The following is an 18,965-nucleotide window of genomic DNA, read 5'->3' as shown; positions in this document are numbered from 1 at the left end:
CACTAATTATGGGCCCAATATTGACAGTGTTCAGGAGTGTTAATCTGGAAATCAAGAACTACTTTTAAAATCAACATAAGTAACCTAAAAATTTCCAAAATTTTGGCTGTACTTTCCTCACAATTTGTACCAAATGACATGGTTCTTCCTAGGAAACTGTCAAGAAATTATTAGGAAACTATTAGGAAATAAAGTGCCTGTAAAATAAAGCAATAACATCTCATTTTGTCTACAAGGTCTGTATCAAAAATGTCAAAAAACAGAATTGATGCAGAGGTGATGGTGTTTGGTTGGAAGTTTCCTCTTTTGGACCTCACACATTTGGAACTCAACATTGTGTGACATGGATCCAATGTAACTGATATATACAGTTGTAGTAAGTGTAGTAAGTTCAGTTGAAATTGCAGAATTCTTTTTAAATTAATGTGAATTTATGTCCAAATTTGAAAGTTTTGTATAGTTTGTAGGTAAGTTTGTAGATGGTGCTTGCAAAACCACAAATCGTCTTTAAAGCTACAGAATTATGTTTGTGTCAAATTGCTGCAGCAATGCAGTCTCTATCAAACACATGCAGAAATCAAATCTAAACCTACAGCACTCCCTCCCCAAAAAAATATAGTTTGTGTAATCTTCTATTTCATCCGCTTTGATTTTTTCCTATAAATGATTCCTTTATGAACATTTCTGAAAGGGGGACTGCAGTATGTACTGTAGCAGAAGGAGGTCTGACCCCGTGTTTGGATGTTTTTTAGATCTCCCTTCATTTCTGCTGCGTGTAGGTGGCAGGGTGAGCAGCAGAGATTAATAGATGTGCAGTCATTCCATCCTCTCCTTTCTCTTATTCAGTGAAATGTTTCAGCAGACCACAGCGAAAGTCAAAGTCACTCTGACCTTCCTTTCCAGCGCACACTGCCCTCTGATCATGATCTTTCCCTCCATTACATTTTGGAGAAGAGATTCCAGTGTAAAACAGAAAATGGCTTGTATGCCTGCAAATCAGATTGTAAACTACAAACATGATCTTGCACGGAAGAGCAAGGCCAGTGCAGTGTTGGGGTTACCATTTTGAAAAGTCTGTTAGTTGGGTGAGGCATGTACCTAAATTATGGTGACACCTTCATGAGTTTCTGAACCTTCTTCTCTAACTGTCTGGTCTTTCTCCGTCCAGCTTCGCAAGGCCATCGAGGGTTCTGTGACAGTGAAGGGTGTGAAGGTGCGTCCTCCTCTGGCCAGCTTCCGGGACAGCGGCACCAGCAGCAGCGAGAACGAGGTCACTGAGCTCCACAAGCTGTGGGACCGCCACAAGAGCATGTCGCTGCCCCGCGAACACACCCCCTCCGAGTCCGACGAGAAGTCCCAGTGAGGGAAAGTAGAGGAGGAGGAGGAGGGAGTAGGGCAGGTGGAGGAAGAAAAGGAGGAGGAGGCATTGAGGTCTTGAATCCCCCAAAGCCACAAACATGCAAAAATCCTCAGGGCTTAGGATCAATATTTAATTCTGGAAAGAGTTCTACTGCTACGCCAGCCTCCTCACAACTCCTCATCTCTCTCCTCATCTCCTCCTCTCCACCTCCAGCACTCCTTCACTTCACGGACCACCCAGTGCTTTCTGTAGGAGCCTCGCACTGACAAAGCCAGACACTCCACGGGGGAGCGGAACACAACTCAACCTGTGCCCTGCTCTCCATTTACCCTCGGGAACCCACAGCAGAGAGAATGTGGATTTGGGGGGGAGGAGAAAAAAAGACACATAGTCAATGGTCAACATGGTAATCAAGGGACTGGGTTGAAATCTTAAAAAAAGGGATTTTTTTTTTTTTTTAGAAGACTTTGTTTAGCTCGTGTATCTTTAGAGTTAAAGTTTGAACGGACAGGACCTACAAAAGTTATCTTTTGAATGAGTCTTCCACTTGAGTAGAGAAATTCAGCATTGACGACAAGGAAGAATAATGTATGCGTGTGCTACAAGTGTGAGTGTATGAAATGAGAAAATGATGAGTGTGCATGTATTTGGAAGAGGGAGGTAGCAAACGACTATTTTTTTTATCGCCTTTTAAACACATTTCAGTCTTTGATTTCCTGCTTGAATAATTTTATTGCCGACTGATCAAGTTGTCTGGGTTTAACTGGAATTTGCTATGGCGCCATTTCTTTGTAAATTTCACTACAGTTTGTCCCTTTGACAAGGATTGGACTCACATGGGGACAGATGCCTTAGTTTTCTGTATTCTCATGTTTCCATTTCTCTCTCTTTTTCTTGGTATTCTCATCTCATCACTGCGAGTCTTAATGGTCAGGTTGAGAGTACAGACTATGCAACCAGACATGCCTGTTGGCAGCGGCGTAAGTACCTGTAGCCCTTTTCATAATGTACACTCCTTTCATACGGTAGCTAGAGCCTTACATACACAGGAGACACATAGAAACACACACAACGATGGCGGTGATGCGCTCCGAGAGTCGAGGTTTTCTGCTTATCTAAATATAGCTCTTAATAACCGTTCCAGAGAAGGTTGGGCGGATGGAGAGGGCAGGAAGTGAGGGAGGGAGGAAGAACGGGGAGTAAATGGATAGCTGAAAGAATGAAGACATCATTACCTAACCAGCTGCTCTGGGCCCTCTCATCAATCTGCCTTTGATCGCCATGTTAGCTAACCTCCATTACTATCAGAGACACAGTAGCCCCCCCACCACCACCACCAGCTATATGATGTAACGGTCCAAGGCTGAGGCAGACACTGGTCTCAACATACACAGCACTAGATGACAGAATGTGAGCAGTATCAGCTTGATTAATGCGGACGAAGAGCCTGAGTGAACTGAACAGGTGTAAAAATCCATAAGTGACTATTAGTTAGTAGTAACTATTTCAAAATCAGCTGGTTTACCACTATAAATCCAAATTACCACTAAATATTTGCTCCTGCTACTACCCAGCGTGGTTGACTGATTTAAACTTGAACTCGAGCCATTAAAGTTTTAATGACAGCATGGTTTCTGAGTCAGCAATCAGTCTGACATGACAGATAACATATAAGTACTGTGTATTTAATTATTCATATCTGCCATAATGCTTGAAGCTTGTCGGTGTACTCTCCACTCATCGACAGAAAAACATTGATTTGTTTTCCCTCTCCTCCATCCCTCCGTTTCTCTTCGGCTTCCTTTTTACACTTGTGTGGGCTACTCGCCCGAAATACATCCTTTAAAGGTGCAATATATGACATTCGGCCCCACTTGCACTAGCACCAGCATCTCAGACCAAAACAAACATGCGCGTTGTTTTCTCAATAAAGTTGGTGGGGGGAAAAAAGAAAGCAGCCCCTGAAGAGACAGCTCACGAAACTCAGATCAAACTGTCAAATTGTCAAATATGGATCTTTGTGATGTTTGTGATGCGGCTGCCATGTTGGAAATGGACGCGGAGGACGCGGAGGGACTCACATGCACTAACATGCACGTTCACATGCACAAACATGCACGCGCAGCCAGACCGGCTTTCAAAACAAAGAAAAGAGAAGCTTGGATTACAACACACATAGAGGGAGTGACTTCACTCTCATTACTCCACTATATCTTGACATAGGGAATCGTTGTTATCTGACATCTAGTGGGGCTGAATGTCGTTTATCCCAACTTTAAAACACACTCCTTTTTTAGTTTTTATGTTGTTTTTTTGGAAAGGATGCCCACTACCATCCACAGAATTGCTCTACTGTTTGAATGCCTTAAATACGCACAACTCCATTGTCGTTTCCACATTCGATGCGTTGCATGGATTTTATTTTTGGTGTCTTGTCTCGCTAGTTGCCGCTGAAAGTAAAACACACACACACACACAGTTAACAGCATGGCTTTGCAGTAGGGAGTGCATGTGGGATTAGTTTTTTACGATCGAAATGTACCAAAAACAAAACGCTTGACAAAAACTAATATGGGACGAGTGAATGATGTTGCATTTTAGTATATTCAACATCTTCTGTCTGTATGTTATGTGTATCTTTTCTGTCTCTTCTTTTGTACTTAAAGTAGATTGAGATTCCACTTTGATTGGCATCTTTCATTCATGCAATGAGCTTTATTCATGGCCTAATTTTGGACTGGGGGTGGCGTCTTTTGGGTTAGCAAAGTTATACTCACAGATTAATATATTTAACATCATGGCTGTAATATAAAATCATAATTTAATGTCTTAATCAATCCTTAATTGTTGACTATTCTCTAAGAGATTTAGGGGCTTGTTTTATATTTGTCTTTTTTTCATTATTGATGATTGATTACTGATTTTTGTGCTGCCTTTTATGTTTTTTATCTTTTGACATGCTGTCTGAAACATTTCAACCATGTCAAAACTCAGACATTGTACATTATAAATAACACTAATGCGGTGAAGCCTGGCACTGGCTGCCTAATAGGAAAAAAAATGTATTTGTAAAGCCAAGGGAAGTTAATGTTGAAGGGACCAGCATGTGGTCTGTTGGTGACATGGTCATTCTACAAGTGCCTGCATCGACTCCTCTTCTTTGTCAGCTGGAATAAGCAATCGACATCCAAATGTTCGGATGTGGTTTTCTAGTCATATGCATGTAGACGAGGCACTTTCCACACACACACTCAGAGACAAATATGTAAGCGAGGTGGATGATGTGTCAGCGCGGTGTGCAATTATCACCATGGCAACCTGTCGTCATCGTCCCCCTCCCTCCAATCTGCTCGCCCCGGGGACTGACCGAGATCCACTCGTGTGATTTGGTTTTGTTCATTTGTTTGTGCTTTTCATTGATTTTCATTATTCTGCCTTCTGCCAGAGCCTTCCCCTCCGCGGACATTTCAGAGTTTTTCATCTCATTTGCTACCAGACAGATATAGACCAAGGTAGACGCATATTTATTAGTCTGTATTAATCAAAGTAGAAGTTGTAATTTTTTTTTTTTTCATTCTTTTTATGGATGATCTCCTTGTAGGTAATCAATTTGTGCAATAACAGTTGTTCATCTCACTTTGTAACCCAGTTTTAATTGATGACATGAATGCAAGATAACCTTATTTTTGTAAAGAAACCTGAAAAGTGTAAAAAGATGTATGTATATGAGGAGAACTGACGCTCACACGGGAGCTTTTGTGTGATAAAGTGATGTTTGATTGACGATTGAAGGGGGAAGATTTCCCAGAAGCCTCAATAAACGCTGTCAGAATCTCACTAAAATCAGCATTAAAATATTTAAGACACTGTTTGCACCTTAAGGTGTGGTTTAGATTTTGAAACCTTGGCTTTGGGAAACCTTCCCCGTCTGGTCTTAAAAGGCTCTCTGGTGAATCCTGCTACATAAATGGTAGCTGGCTCTCTTATACAAGCTCCCCCCAAAGCACTGATGCTGAGTCTGTTTTATCATGCTCCCCTCTGTCTTCTCCTTTAGTCTGAGGGGCTTTGATAAGACCACCTCCTCACATCAGTTACTGAGGGTTATCTTTTATCCGCTCATTAGGGCTCTTAAGGACTGTACGTTGTACATACTGGAGGGCCTCCACTACGACGAACCCTGAGGGCCAAACCAGACAGAGCTGAACAAAATCCAGAGCTATTTTTCACACAGAAAAATTAAACTTTGTTTTGTATATCAGGGATGAATAAATGAGATTTTAACAAACAAGTATTTTGCTGAAGACGACTTATTGTCTCGCAATCATTTTGTGGTTTCTGTCTCCCAGGACATCTGTTACTCTGCAGCTGTGTTTCTTTCCTGTCTGTCCTCTTCTCTCCCCTCGGCAACAGCTGGAAAGCACCTGGAGTGTTGTTTTTGTCTTCCACTGATACTCCCAATGGGAAAGCACACACAATAATGCCACAATAATGTTCAAGTTAGTTCATTTTGTCCTAAATTTTTTTATAGCTTAGAGAGTCAAAGGCTTTATATATAATATTTGTTTCCAACCCTGCTTTTGACTGGAAGGTTCCTCGATGCTCTATACTGCAGTATCCATATATGTACCCTAAAGTTTGATATGTCCCAGTCCTACTTACTATAAAGCATTAAATTATATAATTGTTGCTATCAGAGAAGACATTTTTTGTCAAAGCTTGTGTCTTTGCACTACACTGTTCACTGTGAAAATGCACCTACTTCATCAACTTTCAACAGAAGCTGCAGCGAAAAAGGGCACCGAATACATTTGGATATTATTGGTTGAAGGGTGGATGAGGTATACATGTAGGTTGTTTTGTACACAAAAAATGAATAGTGTAAAAAATGTTTTAACCATTGTCTCAAATGTATCAACGAAGATACTAAAATATGCCCCAAAGCTGTCTGATGAACAGCAAGATTGCTAGTTGCTAGTTGCTGGAGTCTAAACTTCCCCAAACCAAGTAAAGAGCAGAACAGAGCTGCTAACATTATAAACTCTGATATAGTGGCATCATGGCTCTCACAGTCTGAATGTTTCAGTGCGAACATAATATCATGTAGTTAGCTGATGATATGCCTCTTTGATTTGAAAATTACATTAGGTTACTGGTAATAATATGCTAGTATTAGCTGGACATGCTAAAGTTAGCAGCTCATGTTAGAGCAGACAAACGCACTGTTTAATTAATTCCTTACACTTTTGCTGTTTTTTTTCACTGTTTTTGTAAAGCTAAAAAAGACAACACCCTCCAAACTCAGGAGAAGAAGACAGTTTTGGCATCCAAAGCTTGACATGACTGCCATGCTTAGTTGCATTTGCTCAGCTATAATTGGATGGACAGTCTCTGTTGAGGTGTTGGGTTTAGCAGGTCAATATGAGGCCTTCATGTGAATCTCTAATGTTTGATACAACTGTCAAAGTGCTGTAAACCTGAAAAAGCCAAAAATATTTTATCTAGTAGATTGCAGCAATTCAGCATCACAACAGCATGTAAGTGAACTAAAACAGTGTTGCTATAGTTTCTCATTGGGAGTGTTTATCGCAACAGTTCAGTAATTAACTACAACCATGCACCTTTTTCACAGTTTCAATTTTGTGATTGCATGTGTGACTGTCCCCTCCTTCTGGTGCTTCCTCATTCACATTATGCACACACACACATACACACACCTTCATTCTGTTGTTTTGCTGTCTGTGAATGAGAGGAGAGCATCTGGACTGTAATAGGGGGAGAGTGCAATGGTAAAAGCTTAATTAGCTAAATGAGTTCATTTGTTAAGTAGGCTGCAGGTCTGTCCCTCGGTGAGTTCCAGGTGGGAGCGGGAGACCTTCTCTTGAGAGACAGAGAAAGTTGCCTTTGTGTGTGAGCGTGTGTGTTGCAGATATAATTTAACACATTTTAAGCTTCTTTTATTTTTCATACCTCCCATATAATCTGTAATCCACTCTAATCTGACTGCGACTTTATAACAATAGACATGTAACACCACCACCTTGATATCCTGTTACACAACTGGGTTATCAACACGTTTGCGTGACTGTGTGCCTATCTGAGTGTGTTCTTGCATATAACGAGACTGAGTTCAAACAAAAAGACAAAACTCTGATGTTTTCCTCTCTGTGTAGTACCTCCTCTCATTAAACTCCGCTGCAGTCGCTCATCTGTATTGGGCACTTGAGCAGCACTGAGCCCTGTTGAGCAGAGCGCCATCTGTCCGTGCTGACACAGCCCTTGTTCTGATGAATATTAAGTAAAGGTGTCTCGAGAAAGTCTCCCTGCCTCCCAGTAACTGCTACAGTGTAGGAAGTGCTTGTCGTACTTTGAGACTGATTGATGTAATCGCTGGTAAGAAGTGCAGACAGGCCTCTGGAGACAACTGCACTCTGCTCTGTGTGTCTGTCTTCATCAGTGCCATATCTCTTAACAAGAATAGAAAAATGTCAGAAGTACTCCAAAGTACAGCTGCCTCTGTACCTTTTCTGTCTGTCAGTCTGCTGTCTTACAGGTGGATATAATGGGTTAAACCTATAGGTTGACAATAGAACTGCTAGTACAGTAGTAGTATCATTTAGGAGTTTGGGCAAATGGTTTCAGGGTTAAGAATGAATTAGCATTAGCGTTAACAAAGCAAAGCTAGTTTAGCATAAAACAAAAATAACTTTTTTTTAGAACCTGGTTCTCGTTTTCCTCAATTATTTCTAAATTTAAGAGGAAGGATTGGATAGGAATCAGAAGGTCTGTAGCCTTTGTATTGAAACAGCATAATGTGTTTTGTATGAACATGAGGAATAGTAACAAATGCACACTAAAATACTATTTAGGCTATCTATATTTAAAGCTTCACTAATCAATATTTTATATAAACAATAGATCAAATTATTTTATGTAATGTGTCACTTATAGTGACAAATCCACAGAGAATTATCATCCCAAATCTGCAGTTATTTAGCCTCTTTTAGCTCATTGTTTTGGTTTTTCAGCCAGCAACTCGACTCTCATCATCCTTGTTTCCAGTTTCAGTTTTCAGCAAAAAAGCTCTAATAAACCCCCTGTACGCTACCTGCCCAGCAGGTCAAAGGCCAGACTGACAAAGTAAGCGACTATATGAAGAATAATATTGGAACATTTCGTAGCTAAAGAGCTAAATATTCCTCAGGAGCTGGTTGAGAGTCAACATTGGCCAGAAACATCATTCAAAATGTAACATTAGCTAACACAGTTTGCTTATACATTTGCCATCACAACATTATAAGGTGATAATGTGTCAATATCGTGTTTTCACCTTGTTCTTCTGCCCCTAAATGGCCAAAAAAAATAAATGAATAAGAGTTACATCTAAATTAATGGCACTCTCAAAGAACCTTTGTTCAAGTAATAATGTGGAACTTCATTCATACCTGATGCTACTGTCTTGTCATTATATTGTATATGTTTGTTCTCCATCCGTACCATGTTGATATGGTCTTACAGTAATAAACCTGAACCTGTGGCTTAGCAAATGATGGGCCCTGCAGGTTTAGTAATTGAAAGGTGTGTGTTTGTGTGCAGATGCAGGTAGAGGAGATGAGTGGTGACAGGCATGAGATTTCATTTAGTCTCTGTTTAAAGCCCTGTGTCAGTCCAATTATCTTGATTATTATCAGTGACTGGGGACAAGCGCTTGGTTGTTGTTGTCATAGCTGATGCTGCTAATATCCATCTGTTTATTCATGAAGAAAAACACACTGTGAGCTCAAGTCTGCTCACTGGCATGTCATAGAAACGTAACAACGCTTTCCAAATGCACAGCAGTCAGTAATAACCACTGTCAGAGCAGTGATGGAAGGAAATGTCACTCTAAGACGAACTTGAAGAAAAGTTGATGCATCTCAGCACTCAGGACAACTTTAGATGACCAAATGAAGTCAGGTGAAGCTAGCTGTCCCACACCTGAATGCTTCATCTGCAGGAAAAACTGCCGATTGCTGCAATAGTGCCAAGAGAGGTGAAGAGACACTTGAGACATCCTCTTTAGCCTGCATTTATACTGAACTGCACTATTTCAAGGGATTCAAAGAGGTAAAAGAAAAACTGAATCAATGTGATGTTGTGTTTTTTGTCCTTGAAAATGTAAGCTAACGCTACTTTTTTAGAGAACTAAAGAAATGCATTTAACCAACTGCCAATATACTACTTCAATATAATAGAACCTAAAACTTTTGAGAGTGATTTAGGATTGACCAATATTATTTAACTCACTACTGATGTCAGATCAGGTACGTATGTCACATAGCTGAAAATGGTGTGTATTTTCTGTGTATGTGTGTGTTTAGTTTCCCACCTATAAAGGGGTTTTATGTTAAAAATTTGGGAATCATTGTCATAAGCCATCTGATCAGTGATGGAAAGAAAAAAATGTACATAAAACATAAATGTAATTATATTTTATTTAAATTTTATCCAAAAAAAATAGTGTCTATTTCTATGAAACAAACATAAAATTAGTCTTTTGCTTAAAACTTAAACAAGATAAACTGTACTGTGAAAATAGAAAAAATAAAAACTAATATAGTATTAAATTCTAATTAATAATTTAACATGCATTAATTGTATCTCATAGCAAAAACATAATGTTGCTGATCAACTCACAAAAAGTAGCTAATTCTGTTTCCTCTTCTATCTAACATTATATCATGACTTATTAAACTTAAAGGGCATGTTCACAATTTTTCAAGTCTGTCTTGAAACTACAGTCAGGTGTCCATATGAACATTGAAACAGATTTGAACAGACAGGTTTGCTCTAATCATTCGTCCTGTTCATACCGACCATTAAAGATCCATTCTCAATGCACTTTTAATGAAAGTAATGGTGGACAAAATCCACAGTCCTCAAAACCCCTTTAAATGTTCATATGTGCACCTGATTTTTGTTTTAAGACAGAATTAAAAAATGGTGAACCTACCCTTTAATAATCTGCCTGTTGGATTTTGATATTTTTTCTTTTGATGTCCTCATTCACAGACTTAATACATCTGATTTTTGAAGCTGTTATCTGCCACACTGACAAGACTGTAATATCATAAACATCCTAAACAACAGGAGCTAAAATACAATGAGAGGTGATTTGAGGTCAGAGGTCAAAGGTGAGTTTCGCTGTGATAGGTGGGGACGCCCAGGGGCTCCAGCCCACCCGGCGTGGAGATCCGGCGGACGCTCACAACCAGGATACCATCAGTGTTAAGGTTCCCACACACAGAAAGGGGGTCCATATCCTCTGGAAACAGGGACTTATGGGTAAATGTGTCACTGACGCTTCCATCATCCATAACCTGGAGGACAGAGACAGACAGTTAAAGATGGAGCTGCAGAAGGACGGATTGATCTGTGGGAGGAGGAGTAAACATACGGAAGAAAAGATGATGAAAAATAATGTCATTGAGCATCAGAGGACAGGAGGAGAAAGCGAGAATAGCAACAGGGCCAAGAGAGGTGCGAGAGTGAGAAGAGAGGGTGAGAACCAGTGAAAAAGAGAGGCAGAGGGGTCAGCACTGCTCAGCTGGTGGAGAGAGAAAAAACACAGGGAAAGGGAGGAGAGGAAATGAATACTGACTAGTTCTCTCTGAAGACCTTTTTTTGCTTTTACAGGCTTTTAAGACTTTTACTTGTAACATAGCATTGAAAGTGTGGTATTGCTACTTTTTCTTAAGTAAAGGCTCTGAATATGTCTACCACTATGTGGCCTTAGTGTGGACATGACCTGAGTTCAACCAATGAATGAGTTTTCTCAGACTGTTTTATTTAAACGATTTTTTGAGGCCTGAAGAGATCAAAATATTGTCTCCTGTCTCCTAGAAATTATGTTCATATACAACTAAATTGTAAAACATAATGCTGGTTAAATCACGTTTTCTCTCAACATAATGAGAAAATCTTAATTAATGTATTTGGAAAGTTGCAAAAATGTTGATACTGAACATATGAGTGAAATGTTCAGAGACAACGTACCTGGTTGTATTTTTTCCCACCAAAATATCAGATCTTGTAATATAACATCCACTAGTAGAAACTAAAGCATTTATTCATTTTTTATGGTTATGTTATGGCAGCTCTTGGGTAAGGTTAGGAAGGAAAGATTGTGGTCTTGGTTTATTACAGAAAAAGTCTGCAATGACTTGAAACACCCAACATATTTATTAACATTTAAGTGTAACCAAGATCTTTCACTAAGCTGAACCAAAGTGCTTTTGTTGCCTCAACCTAACCTCAGGATGTGAGCTCATGTCTCTCTGAGTCCTGCATCTCACACTTGCCAAAGCAATGTAATTGGGAATATAATGTAGTTGTATGTGAATGTAATTTATAGGAGACATGGCTGAAAAATATCCATTATTTCTCAAGAAATACAAAAATAAGTGAAAAATCAGAAAGAAAACAATTATGTACAATAGAAGTTTTTTTTTTATCTTTCTGATCTGATCATCTGGTGAGATTTTTCTGACTATGATTATCAGTATTAAGTACAGTATTAGTATAATATTAATGGCTTAAAGTGTTTGGTTGTTGTCTCCACAGACAAAAAAAGGAAAATATTGATAATACTGATCATTTATTTTACACAGAAACAGTCAATTTAAAGATGTTGGGCGATGCTGTAACATGCTGCAGATTAATGTGTGAAATACCAGACCTGAGTAAGTTTATTCAAACCTCTGATTCAGGTGTGTGTGTGTGTGTGTGTGTGTGTGTGCACATGAAAACACACTTGAAGCATGTTAACATATGCACAGCTACTGTAGTTGTGCCTCACACCTTTCTAAATACAGAAACACACCTTCACTAATTTATACTCACACCTATGCACACACACACACATACACACACACCTTCTCGGCGTGAATAACGACATGGTGGTTGTAGGCCATCACCACAACGTCATGCGGTTCAAACTGGCTGACGTCAGTTGATATGTAGTAGCTGTCTCCCAGACATCGCACCCCGCCGCCTGCACTGGACTGACGGCCTGGCACAACACCACCTACTGGAGCTGCAGAGGAACAACACGTTAAAGGAAGCAGGAGGTCTGCTGAGAAGACAGCTGGAGGTTTGCAAGAACATGTAGAGCTGCAAAAGGATGCTGTGACCATTCCTCCTGTTCATACCGACCATACTGACTTCAGTCATCCAAGTTAGTCAAATCAAGTCAATATCTTTCAATGTTACTCTTTTTAGTGCCTTATTCTCTCTTTTTGTGATGATCCTTCCATCATGGCTTAACAGGAAAACACTGTCAAAACATGAAGAGGGAATCTTTTACTAAAAAAAAGTAACCATGGAAGCCTCATAATATCCTAAGAAAAACTTTTAAGTACATTTTTGCACAAAACAAGGATTTATAATGTGAATCTAGAGAAACCTTTTAAATAGAAATGTATGAATGAATACTATGAGACATTTGAATTACAGCATAGCTTTATATGAATAAATTTGGGGATATATATTTAGATTTCATAATGGATTTTTTATTTTTAAAACAAGTTAACACTGCACATATATTCAATGTTTTCTTTCTCAGTATGATCTCAAACTGTTATTCAGATCACTTTTATAACGCTGTAATGCAAATTTACATACTTTCATACATTTCTATTGGGAATATGGAGGCTCAAATTGTATAAATGAATCAAGATACTGTGAAATATCTGAAATTAAAACTCAACTTATTATCATAAAATGTTATTGCATCATTCTCATTTTCATCCTCCCTCAGCCACACAGGCTCATTAACTGCTGGCTGTCCAGAGCGACCACACAGAGACTGTCTTCCTTTTTACTCCAGTTAGAATCAAAACACTGCTGAGCTACTGACATTAACACTGGCTCTTCACTTTAATGTCAAAATGTTTCCATGATCATGATGAAAATCTAATATAACATTTAATAGTGACTTTTCATAAATTACTTCATAAATTATTGGTTCAATTATAAATTTTACAATTTATTACAATTATTTGTTTCATAATGTCTTGTTTACTTATTTCATATTACAGACACTGGGGCTCCATATATTCAAGCCGAGCATTATTTCTCAGCTGTTTATTTTGTATTTTACATTCAGACTAGAAATCAAAGGCAATTAAAAGCCATGAGAGAGACTGGATCTTCTGTTTGGGCTGTAAATGCGTTTCACTACCAGTCTGAAAAGAGAAAATCTTTCACTAAAGAGATCCACTTGGAGCATCAAGCGTCGTTCTTTTCAAATACTGCCTAGTTATCTATTACCATGAGTCCTCAAGTTCATTACTTTCTGAAAGTGCATGAGTACTAGATTTTCCAAATGGGTCAGTAAAGGAAGTCTTATTGTACTTTAATCTGCATGTGACGTCACATAGGTAATAACATTTTTAATGTGATGGGTAGTGCAGCAGTAGAACCGTTTCAACACTTCATATCATGTTCTTAGAAGCTGCTTTGTTTTATGTTTGCACTTTTTTTCACCGTGCTATTAGTTCTTTATATGGCCCAGTAGACAAAGTCCAGGGCCAAAGCACGTCCGTTCTTATGACTCTGACTCATTACTCCTTCTGAGCCGCAGGTCTTTTTCCTCTGTGGTGTTATTCTTTTAATCAACCCACCACTGTAATGAATGAAGAAATTTCTACCTTAAGCCTAAAAAACTGTGCCAAGATGTCTACAAGCAAGGCACTGAAGCCTCATTGCTGAAGGAAAGCTGTTCATGTGAAGCATGCTGAATTTCAGTTGACCTTTCTTTTGCAACATTTTCACATTCGCATAACAAAAATAATAAATCACATTTATCAGTCTGCATTGGATTTGGGGAAGTTTATACTCCAGCGACCCCGACCAACATTACTCAAGATAGCATTATGTTGTCAAACACATCTTCATCCATAAAGCCTTTTCTCTTGTAAAGTTAAAAAAGAAAACACAGTGTTTGAAAAAGCAAACAAGTATACTAAGCAGGTTTCCTTATGATACTTAAAATACGAGGACTAACTAGTTTTACCCTGCAATACAAGAGCACTGCTGTTTTTTCATTTCTGCTGGTTCATCAGGTGGTGTGGATTGCAGACTTTTTTTCTGTTAGCTTTAGCCTTCATATTTTAGCACAAAATCATGTAGCCAATATGTAACAGCCCTGCTACAAGATTTATGTTTTTAAATAAGTCAGCTGGAAAGTAATTTTCATTTAAGTCAATTCATGGAGCTACAATTAGCTTACATGTAATAAGCTAGCTGGCTGATAAAATTGGCAGCAAAAAATAAGAAGCTGCTTAAGTCTACATCTGTCTGTTTCAAACATTTCTAAGAATTGTGAGTGGTAAATCTGTCATCCTTATTATGAACTGCACATGTGCCATGCAACAACAGAAAGTTTGACAGCTGTAGCAGCAGTAACTGGTGGAGATGGGGCTTACTGAATGGTCGTTTTCCTTACCGGTGTGTCCATAGGACGATCTACTGTGCCTGCTGAAGGGGGCCAGACAGTTGGGCCCCCCGGGGCCCTCCTCTCCAAACAGACTGGAAGCATCTGCTGAGTCCAGAAAGGGCTCAAAAAGGGGGTCCAGAGAATCCGACGACCCACCCAGTGAGCCCTCCGACCGATAGGAGCTGGAGGTGCTGTAACGGGCCGACGAACGATAGGATGAGGAGGATCTGCGGCTGGAAGATGTCAGCGATGCCATAGCAGAGGACATAAAGTGGTACTTCACACTAACTAACACTTTGAAAACACACTCCCACTCTTAATACACCCTAGCCTCAGAAAATGACCTTGTCTCAAATGTGATTTCTATTAAGCCTCCTCAGTATGAATACTGAAAATACAGACAGAAAAGTTGTTCCCCACAGCTATTAACCTCTCACTCATGTCCAGGGGTCTTTGTTGTGGGTTTATATAAAGCCCTGATGCATTGTGGGTCAGTGGAACATAGTGTGGGCTCTATAGTGTTCTTCCTTTAGCCATACATGGCAGTTGGTCCAACCACTTGAGCCAAGAATGTAACGGACAAACTGATAACGAGTGAAGACCCCCTTTTATTGAAACACATACACATCCACACACACACACACACACACACACACACACACACAGCAGAGATAAGGCTGAAGGAGGCCTCTAGGAGATGCTTCTGGCATGTGGTCAGAAATAGCAAAGTGCTGGAGTGGTCAGGTCGTCCGTTAGACTGACCCTGCACACAATACAAACTCTTTATCAATAATGCAGGGGAAAATTGCCCATTTACATTCTGCTTACCTGCTAATGGAATAACGGATACACTTTAAAGTTCATATCTGAAATAGAGAGTGCTTCCTGAGAGAGCAGATGCAAGGCCAAAATCGCAAAATGTGCAAAATGGTTTTTAGTCTGCCAAAAGCCAAAGAAAATGCAACCCCGGTTGAACTTTACATTCCCTCTTTAAAAGCTTTAATTGCAGTGACATTTGCCTATTGACAACACAGTTGTCCTCCAAGAATCACTGTGTGTCAACGATGACATTCAAGACTGTCAAATAAATACTTTTATAGTATGTGTGTGTGTGTGTATTTCATATGAGGATATGAAAAATGACATTCAGCAGTGTGTCATTTTGTCCTTCAAGGTAATGTAGCCTCAGTCATATTCATGTGTGAGCTATAAAGCTGAAACAATCCAGTTAATACAAGCAGCATACATCAACATGACAGTCCCAATTTGTGCTCTTAGGTGAAACACTTGTATCTGTCCTTGTGTAAAATATTATGCATTAATAAATCTTCTACAGCATATTTTAAAAAGGCTTTTGCAAAACATTGTGGAAAAAAAATCTCCACTATATGACCTGAAAAAGTGCAGGATAATAGAAAATAGACAAAATGTTAAAATGTAGAGACTCAGCTGTCTCCTTCAGTCTCCCACAGTCAGCAGTAGAGGTGTTTATCTAGTCAACTCTCCTGCCAGAGGTCCAGTGTCTCCTCTGGGAATAGTTTTAGTCTCTGGGCGACACATTGTGGTCTCTAGAGCCCAGAAGACAGCATCCCTCCTGACCTCTGACAGATGGTGTATCATTAATAGTTGCATTGCGGCTGAATTCAGAAGAGAAGGAATGTTGAAATTATGATACGAGGCATGAGCAGATGAGCCAAAGAGTGGCTGAGCAAAGTAGAAGAACATCAAAGAAACTCCATTAAGCATTTTTGAGCCCTAAATTATTATTGTCAAATCAACTGTAATCCTCCAATATAATGTGTGAGCACCACTGTCAAGACAAGCAATCACTGTTTCATATTAGTGCTTTGTTTTATGCTGTGTCAGGGTGTTGCAATTGGCAGAAATCAAAGGAACTTTTCTTGATTGATGCTTAAATCCAGCAGAGTTCTTCCAAATGTCATCCCTGACACAATGTAAAGTGGAGTGTAAGCTGTCAGTCATTATGCTAGCTGTGTGGCTCTGTAGATTGCAACTCAGACTGAAATATCTGAACTACTTTTGGGTGGATTGTCATGAAATTCTGTACAGACATTCATGGTCTCCAGAAGATAAAGGCTACTGATTCTTCACCTAGCTAGAACATCAGCTCAAGATTTCAGTTTCTCTGATACTTTTGTTTATGACCAAATACCTGCAAAAATGACATTCCCATCAGCCTCAGCTGTACTGTTTTTTGTACTAATTAGTGCATGTTGGGATGCTAGCAAGCTATCAAGCTGAACTAAATGTACAGTATGCCTATTAAACATCAATTTGTTAGCATGGTCATTGTGAGTATTTGATTTTATTCATGTAGTGTCAGGATGTGTCAGAAACATAAAACCCATCATTCTGACTTGACTTGACTCCATGTCACGCATGGTTAGCCTTGTAGTAACAACATTAAAATGGCCTTAAATTAGCTACATTTGCAGTGTTACGTATTTTAGGTTCATAACAAATTGACTGAATCCATTGTATTAGTTAGTTTTACAGTCATTTTCCAACAGCTTCATTGATTTATGTAGTTCTTTTAACCAAGTGGGAGAAATCGTAGCTGTCAGAAATTCTCTATATCTCCATTACGGAGGGCAGTGTTAGCATGCTGATGTTAGCATTGAGCTTAAAACACTGCTGTCCCTAAATTCTGCTTCACAGAAACACTAGCCTGGCTGTCGACTTGCTTTAGCAGTGTTCACAGTTATACGTAGACTAATGTCTCAGTGGTCTCAGTTGACACAGACACTACTGGTTATCCTCCATTCACAGCCTATGTGGCAGCCACTCTGCAAATTCACTCTAACAAAGATCTGATCTTTTGCATGGCTGCCTGAGCTGAGAATATTACATGTGGTTCCACCACCATATGTCCACAGACAAGATGAGAAAAAGTTCATCTTTTTTATGTGTAATTTTTTAACTCAGTCCTGCTGCCAACATCTACTACTTTTTCTGTAAAAACAAACAAAAAACAAATAGATAAACTGCATGCAGTATTTATAGTGTGTCTGAACTGATTTTGTCCAACTTTTTAGGGTGACATAATGCAATATAAACACATAATAACTTATGTGGTTTGTCAGAAGTAAGAATCAAGCCTTCTGCCTGTTTATGAATGTAATGTAAACATGGGTACGTCTTAGTATGATAAATACTGTCTCTGACTCAGTCTCTGTTTCTCTTTCGTCTCAGAGGGAGCCTGGAGCTCTGTCTGCCAGGTAACTCAGGTGACAAGAGATGATCAAAGGAAAACCTGCAAGTTTGAGAGAAAATAAACACAGGAGAGACTGGGTGAGAGTGAGAAGGTAAATGAGAGCAACAGAGATCCCCCCCCCCCTTCCTGTAAATAAGGTGTAATTCTGATGTGAGGATGACAACATGAGATTCGGAAAGATGGCCCTTTAGAGAAGTTTGATCTTCTGATAATGGCTGGTTTGAGGAGGAATAAGTGACCTAGGCGACTTGCTTAGATGTACCTGCCTCACCTTTTCTTATGGCATGTACACTCGCTGATCTAAACACAGGCATCATCAGGAAAGCCTAGAGTGGCTTTCTTTAGCAGTCTTCTGCCTGCAAGTCAAACTGCAGGTCATGACACAATTTCACCAACTAGCGAGGTACATGGAAAAGGGAGGCAGTATTGTGGGGAACAATGATATTCCACACCTTGGTGACCCCTGACATCAGGGTCATGTGCTGCAGGTGCATCGGTCTGATTGAGGCCTTCCTGAAACTGGAGATCTGATGCTCCTCTCATGCTTCTCGCTGCGATCATGGTGTGTTGTTTTTAGAATACTAGTGGTGTTTACCCTTTGATGAATATCTGCTTTAGGCTAAACAGTCCAATAACTTAGACGTGTATGATCAAAAATATTCAGTTTCATAGGAACTGTCTTCATCAGAAAAATGATTGTGTGATCAAACCTTTAAAGACCTACGTTTTTCTGACAAGTGATGTAAGCATATGACTTCCATACTGGAAATCACAATTTGCATCTTGTCTCCTTCAGTCAATATTGGTTTCTTTCAACTGTGACTATGATCTTTCCCTAACCTTAAAGGAATAGCGCAGTGTTTTGGGAGATGGACGACTCTCATATCTGTGCATGG

General features: G+C 39.5%; 2 protein-coding genes across 5 annotated transcripts in view; one reads left to right on the top strand and one right to left on the bottom strand.

The window, feature by feature from the left end:
- LOC122983737 (chloride channel protein 2-like) overlaps window positions 1–5,648 on the top strand; it is a 162,579-nt gene extending 156,931 nt beyond the window's left edge. For all 4 annotated transcript variants that reach the window (XM_044353788.1, XM_044353791.1, XM_044353789.1 and 1 more), the window contains one exon: window positions 1,169–5,648. In XM_044353788.1, coding sequence (XP_044209723.1) covers window positions 1,169–1,363 — 195 coding nt within the window. In that variant the 3' untranslated portion in view covers window positions 1,364–5,648. The remainder of the gene's footprint in view (window positions 1–1,168) is intronic.
- Window positions 5,649–9,900: 4,252 nt separating this feature from the next.
- LOC122984108 (heat shock protein beta-7-like) lies at window positions 9,901–15,545 on the bottom strand. The gene is made up of 3 exons (XM_044354423.1): window positions 14,844–15,545; window positions 12,271–12,431; window positions 9,901–10,716 (listed from the first exon to the last, which is right to left on the bottom strand). Exons 1-3 carry the CDS (start codon window positions 15,100–15,102, stop codon window positions 10,525–10,527), a joined length of 612 nt encoding a protein of 203 aa, XP_044210358.1. The 5' UTR covers window positions 15,103–15,545; the 3' UTR covers window positions 9,901–10,524.
- Between the last annotated feature and the right edge of the window lie 3,420 nt (window positions 15,546–18,965).

The sequence above is a fragment of the Thunnus albacares genome, chromosome 6 (genome assembly GCF_914725855.1).
Source record: "Thunnus albacares chromosome 6, fThuAlb1.1, whole genome shotgun sequence".
Classification (NCBI taxonomy): domain Eukaryota; kingdom Metazoa; phylum Chordata; class Actinopteri; order Scombriformes; family Scombridae; genus Thunnus; species Thunnus albacares.
The sequence above is the reverse complement of the archived record's forward strand: the minus strand, read 5'-3'. Positions and strand labels throughout refer to the sequence as shown.

Excerpts from the sequence above, each read along its gene's own strand:
- LOC122984108 (XM_044354423.1), bottom strand. The coding sequence starts at position 15,102 with ATGTCCTCTGCTATGGCATCGCTGACATCTTCCAGCCGCAGATCCTCC. Across the intron at positions 12,432-14,843 it reads ATCGTCCTATGGACACACCG|CTCCAGTAGGTGGTGTTGTG; the intron begins GTAAGGAAAACG and ends GTTCCTCTGCAG. Across the intron at positions 10,717-12,270 it reads TCGTTATTCACGCCGAGAAG|GTTATGGATGATGGAAGCGT; the intron begins GTGTGTGTGTAT and ends TCTGTCCTCCAG.